The following is a 6,420-nucleotide window of genomic DNA, read 5'->3' on the forward strand; positions in this document are numbered from 1 at the left end:
TTCGTCAATTGTCACAATGCAAACTTCATTGATGCTCAAAAGAAGACGGGACGATTTTCATTCAAAATATCGATCCCGCCATCCAGCTGACCTTTGCATAGTTGCAACGGTACTTGGCCTGGTCTATAAGTTACACAGCTGTGCTACGTGTTATCGTTAGATTCAGCCTCTCGTTCAGCAGCACTTGTCCGTCACGCGAGTATCTTCGGTGCAGACAGTTTGTAGTCCAAAGACCAAAGCTCGAACGAACCCTTCACGAAATCGTAATAGCCTCCATGAAGTGAGAGTTTCTGTTCCGCCACAGCGTTTTTGACGAAAGGGTACGTAATGCAGTTCGCTAGAGAACTGTTCACAGACTCCTGTACAGATCCATGGAAAATCAAGCATATCGTCACTATACACAGAAAAAGTTGTACGCTCTACAACAGACTAGATGCATGGCCTTAGCGGCTTGAGAGCAGGGGGTAGCTGAGCATCCGAGATTCTCTCTGACCTTCGCGCATGTGGTGCACTGATCGTCAAAGGGAACCGAACTGTGGTTCGTCTTGACGCTTTTGGAAGCGGGCTTGCCAATGCTGATCCAATCTTCGATAAATTCACTGTGGCAGGCAACAGTACTTAAAAGTTCAGGGGACTCCGCCGTTGGAGAGTCAAAATTAACGCCACCCAAAATGGTAAGTATTATGCGAACCTGAATCTGTTGGATCCGTCATCCTTCATACCCATGAGAGCCTTAATACCTCCGCATCGGCTGTGACCGATTACCAGAATATGCTCTACCTGTGTCCGCAGATCTTACTTGTCAACGTGGGATGGGGATGCGTCAAATGACTCAAAACTTAGAAGTCCAAAGTCCATAATCTATTCATTTGAGAATTGGGCGTACAATCTGAAAGTACCTTCAAGTGCAACACAGCATACTCGATGGCCGAGCCAGCAGAAGAGATTGGACCCTGCAAAATGTACTTGTTAAAACCCAGCAGTTTAAACTGCCAAATGGAACGCTATCGTTGAATCCAAAGCGAAGAATTCAGACGGCACAGTTCATCCAATCCTTCTCTCGTCTCCACTCTTACTACCTCAGCCGAATAAGACGGAACCAAGTTGGCTACGTTGCGCACGATGAACGCGTCGCCAAGGTCGAGGCCCAGAATTACAAGAGGATCGACCCTAGAGTCGGCGCATGCAAATATCATGAACTGGGGAAAAAACAGTGGACAATTAAGGCGAATGATCTTCGAATTAACAACATTTTCAGCTTGAAATTCTTCAGACTTTTACCTTAGGATGTTGAGATTCGGCGAGGGCCTTAAACAGGGCCTGTTCCTTCCTGCAAAGGATAGGCAACGATCGTGCTGTCAGACAGAGATCTTCCTACAATTTGCAACAGAGGAGAGATTGCGAGAGAAAAAGGGAGATACTTGAAGTAGAACTCTTTGAATTGCCAGAAGCCTTTCTCTATCTTCTCAAAGGGTTTCAATTCCTGCGAGACTGCTTTCCCCTTGTCGGCTGCCAGATCAACCTTGGCCTCCACAGAAAGCTCCTTGGTCAGCTCTTCAATTTTCTTTGCAGCAGTTGCTTTCAACTGAGGGACTTGCCTGTACACAATACAAACACAATTTCAGCCTCCATAATTCAAACACGCTCTGAACAGAAGATTACAGAGATGACATGGATTCATACTTCAAAACTGTGTTCAGGGACTCGATGGCTTCGTCATAGACGCCTTCGCTTTCGTAGCGACCCATGACCTGAGAAAACAACGCATCGCTCGTGAGCTTGTCAGCTGCGTAAGATTTGAGTTTAACACTCAAAAACCACAAACAGTTTAGAGAATCCTGGATGATCCTCAAACTGTTACATTTTCCGCACCGTGAGGAGCCATTATTTTAGAGATATGGTCAGTCAAGCAAAGCGTCAAGGATACACTTAACCAACAAGGCTGTAGTGGTGCACTTGGATGTGCGCGACAGAGATTAGCCACATTAGAGAAAGAGGAACAAAAAAGAAAGGGGTGCGCCGTGCGGCGAACATATCTGCATTGAGTGGCGTCAATCAGGCGATCAAAGGATCGACAAATGCAACCTACAGGGTCCAACATCGAGCGGAGGAGATAAATTTACTGCAATACAATTCGAGAGAGCGCATGCGGGGGCGTGTAGAGGGGTTACGCAGGAAGGTTACGATTCCTGCTGGCGGAAGGATAATAAATAACTAAGACTCGATGCGAAGAAAAGCTGCGAGAAAAACTAGATTCACAAGGGTGAGGAAAGAAATCATCCCATCCACTGAGTCACTAGAAAGGCAGAAGAACACTTGCAAACAAAGAGAAGGCAAGAAGCGTCAAGAAGGGGTGAAGGAAAAGCGAGGAAGGCGATGGGCTGATCGCTTTTGTGATGCGGGACAAGGGTCGCTAGGGCAAAGCGAGTGAACTGAGGAGGGCGAAGAGAGAGAGAAGTACCGTGGATCAGATGGCGATGGCGACCTCGATCAGGTACATGTAGACGAAAAACAAAGAAGATGAAGATGAAGATGATGAAGAAGAAGACGATACAGCTGTGGAAGACGAGACATGGAACAATAGCAGCCAGAAATTCTGGATTGATTTATACAATATTATTATAATTGACCTTTTCCTTTTTAAATCTACTTTTACTGTAAAATAAAAAGACCCCTATTGGAAAACAACCCCCTTATCTTCCTCCACCCCTTACTTATTATCTTTATACCATACATAGAATTCTTCCTTTCCAAGTATGTCCCTAAAGCTGTTGAGACTCGTACATCCGCCCCGGTGCTCGCCCGGGTGCTCTCCTCCGACGTAAGGATGCCTAGTGACGAATTATGTTCTCTCTCTCCTCTCTCTCTCTCTCTCACACACACACACAAACTAACTAACCAACCCCCCTCTCTCTCTCTCTCTCTCCATGTACTTCCTCTCTCTCCCTCTATATATGTATATTTCTCTCTCAGAAACACTTTTCCTCGCTCCTCCCTCCCTCCACCGCTCTCCCAAACACACAATTTTTCTTCCCTAGCAGATTTCGCGCCCGCACTATCATGGACGCAGATGTCCATGTATTGCGTATGTGTATGTGTGTGCATGTTTGTAGGTGCGCACGAAATACACACGTACCAAGATGCACAAACATACACGTAACACGCATGCGCGTTCCAAAATTCACAAACATTATACATGCGTGTGGCATCTTGTATATGTGCACCCGTTAGGCCATATAGCCTCGCTTTTCAACCACATCATTGCTCTCTTACATCTCATTTCCTGACTACTTTTTAAAACCTTGTGTATCTGTAATGGAACAGCCTGGAGGGAGATTCGCCACATTGGAGAAAGAGAAACAAACAAAAACGGGGGTGCGCTACAATTGAGTGGCGCAATCAGGCGAAACAATCAACAAATGCAACCTACACGATTCGACATCAAAGAGGAGGGGGGATAAGTTATCGATATACGATTCGAACGAGCGCAAGCACGGGCGTGCAGTGGAGGGGTTACGCAGGAAGATTATGATTCCTGTGGCCGGGAAGGTCGCATTACACGGACTTGATGCGAAAAGAGCAATGAGCAAAACTGGATTCACAAGGGACGTAAGTACCGAAAGTATACCATGCAGTCAGTCAGAAAGGCAGGAGCATACTTGCAAACAAAGAGAAGACCGTAGGGAAGAGAAGCGGCGGGAGGGAAGGCGAGGCCAAAAGCGACAAGAAGGGGTGAAGGAGGAAGACAAAAGCGAGGAGCTCATCGCTTCGCTCAAAGCGAGCTTGAATTGAGGAAAGGGGAGGAGTGAGGGAAGTACCGTGGAAAGGAGGAAGAGGAGAGAAGGATAGAAGGGCAATTGTAATGGAGATGGTCATAGCGTTGGCGAAGCTGATCCACTATTTGTAGATAGAAAGATGAGGAAGATGATAATGAAGACGAGGAATCCTAGCCAGAAATTCTCCATTGCTTAATTAGTTTTCATTTGTTAAAGACCCCTATTTTTATTGTAAGAGTTGCTTACATAATAAATACATTTCTTCCTTTTTGGCTCTTCTTCTACCCCTTCTCATACGTGTCGTCCCTGTGCTCGCCCTAGCAAGAGAAGCGGTAGGCAATGTGTGGTTACTTACACACATAGTGCCCATGTGTGGATTAAAAAGACACCTAGTTGTAATTAAGAGAAGAAGAAGAAGCTAGCCTAGTTGGTTAAGGAAGGAGCCTTTACATCGTCGGCCCCAAGGTCCAAAACCCAATGTTAGCATGACTTTTTGATGGATGAGGCTTGGGTAGGGATTAAAGCTACCCAGGCTGATGGGTGCTCTTGTTTGTTTGTAGACAATGTAAGGATGCCAAGTGGTGACCACGTCAAGGCACACCCTTGCTGCCCATACTTGGGCACTTGGTTTGTAGCCCGCCCTCACCTTTTTCTTCTACCTTCTCTTGTTCGCCCCCCCAGCCATGCGTCATCACATCCATCACAAACACCATACACTCTAACCTTATGCCCCTCTACCAACTCCCCTATAATTCCAACATTGACCGCATGCATGTGCACAATCTCGTGTGACCCCAATTTTATTACCCTCCAGCACTTGCTTGTCATGCAGTCGCTTTTGAGATGGTTGCAACCGATTCGCTTAGAAGGGACCATGGACTCATGGTTTTCTCCCTCTGCACATTACAATCACTTTCAAATTGACAAACCTCCTAGCTTCATTTTGCTCTCTCCTTGTTGCCAACATATGCATGTCATTCTAAAAACCCATCCCAATTTAATACTTCTCAACCCATAACTCTAAAAAGGCTCCGTGCCCCTCTATCCACTTAACATACCTTCCGCATCTTCCTTGCACTCCCTTCTCTCCCCTAGTCCCTTCTTCTCCCCTAGCACATCTCTCTCTCTCTCTCTCTCTCTCTCTCTCTCTCTCTCTCTCTCTCTCTCTCTCTCTCTCTCTCTCTCTCTCTCTCTCTCGGAAAGCATGGTAAGGTGTCTAGCTATTTTAGCTATATACATAAAAAGTAGCACACAATATCTATCATAATAAATCAAATTCTTTGAGTTTTTGATGCATCTTATGAAATAAAGATACTATCGAGTCTAAAAAAGCACATTTTAGTACTGAAACATTATATAAGACTCTAAAGATGAGTGCTTTACTACTCAAACAGCACATGTCTGGGTCACTACTATTTGGACACCTTATCATGCTTTCACCCCTGAGCTCTCTCTCTCTCTCTCTCTCTCTCTCTCTCTCTCTCTCTCTCTCTCACACACACACACACACACACGCACGCTTGCATAAGTACCCTCATGCACACACACGCACATGTACACGCACATGTGCATGCATACACACACGTGCATGTGCACACACACACACACACACACAAAGGGAGAGACAGGTAATTGCATGCATGAATTCACACACAAGTGCATGAATATACACATTTTGTGCATATACATGCAAGTTGTGTGCACTCATGTGTACATGTGCACTCAACATGCCTTATTATTGGTTCACTTTTGAACCACCAATTGGCCCGTGTCATTACTCTCTCCCATCTCCTTTCCTTATTACTTGTATTTATACATCACCCTATTGCCTTCTCTTCTCCACTCACATCTACTATTCAAGTTGATTGTTCTTCTCTTCCTTTTGAAAGCTTGGTTTACCATTTTCTTATCTCTTATGCATTTATTGAAAGGGTCAGTTATCACATTCTATGTATTGATAATTATTTTGTACAACTCCACTCTCTACTCTTTAAACACTGTAAGCTTTTTTGAATTGTGTGTACCCTAGGGGGTGAATACTAAGAATTCCTAGATATGACGAGTGTCCAAAGGGGTATTAGAATTACCCCCTACCTATAAAATTTTTAGGATGAAAAGACCCCTATCCATAAACAACCATGTGGATTTTTTTTTGAAATTTTAATTTTAAACACCATATGTAAATATATTTCTATAAGTTTACCTTACATATTTAACTTAAAAATCCCTCCATTTAAACCACATAGTATACTTAAGTATATAGTGAGCCCCCTAGGTGTACCTCAATTCAAGAAATTTCAATGATCATAGGTTAAAGAGTAGAGAAAGCATATAAATGTACTAAATAAATGTAAAAGGATACAAGAGCAATTGAGCCATCACTCTCTCCATCATTTTGACTTATCTAGCCCATTTGTCATGTAAGGTTTTAGTTTTAAAAATCTCTCTCCAAGTGGACCCATGGAATGGCTCACCCTCTCTATCATTTTAATGTATCTAGCCCATTTGTCATGTAAGGTTCATAAAAAATACCATCTCTAAATTTCTAAAAAGCTCTCTCAAGTGGACCCATGGAAGACAAGTAGATGAACTCCCCCATCCTCTATCAATTGAGAAAAGAAATAGGAAAAAACATACTTGAGGT

The 6,420-nt window shown here is 44.0% G+C and overlaps 1 protein-coding gene across 5 annotated transcripts; it reads right to left on the reverse strand.

Annotated features, from left to right (window-relative positions):
* LOC147896110 (carbonic anhydrase 2-like) lies at positions 1–3,970 on the reverse strand. 5 transcript variants are annotated; one of them, XM_087382110.1, is made up of 9 exons: positions 3,819–3,970; positions 1,684–1,751; positions 1,422–1,598; positions 1,282–1,330; positions 1,080–1,199; positions 900–953; positions 692–780; positions 494–599; positions 1–359 (listed from the first exon to the last, which is right to left on the reverse strand). In XM_087382110.1, exons 2-9 carry the CDS (start codon positions 1,746–1,748, stop codon positions 192–194), a joined length of 828 nt encoding a protein of 275 aa, XP_087238236.1. In that variant the 5' UTR covers positions 1,749–1,751; positions 3,819–3,970; the 3' UTR covers positions 1–191. The 5 variants fall into 5 exon arrangements, with proteins under 5 accessions (XP_087238236.1, XP_087238233.1, XP_087238235.1 ...); XM_087382107.1 differs by having other exon boundaries at positions 3,660–3,867; XM_087382109.1 differs by lacking the exon at positions 3,819–3,970 and adding an exon at positions 3,629–3,767.
* Between the last annotated feature and the right edge of the window lie 2,450 nt (positions 3,971–6,420).

Source organism: Dipteris shenzhenensis, chromosome 12 (genome assembly GCF_047967505.1).
Source record: "Dipteris shenzhenensis isolate YYH24624 ecotype China chromosome 12, Dip_SZ_1.0, whole genome shotgun sequence".
Taxonomy (NCBI): Eukaryota; Viridiplantae; Streptophyta; class Polypodiopsida; order Gleicheniales; family Dipteridaceae; genus Dipteris; species Dipteris shenzhenensis.

Bases quoted from the DNA above. Each gene is read 5' to 3' on its own strand.
- LOC147896110 (XM_087382107.1), bottom strand. From the start codon at position 3,764: ATGAGCTCCTCGCTTTTGTCTTCCTCCTTCACCCCTTCTTGTCGCTTT. The intron at 600-691 runs GTTCGCATAATA...TGCCTGCCACAG, and splicing joins GACGGATCCAACAGATTCAG to TGAATTTATCGAAGATTGGA. The intron at 360-493 runs GTCAGAGAGAAT...GGATCTGTACAG, and splicing joins AGTGCACCACATGCGCGAAG to GAGTCTGTGAACAGTTCTCT.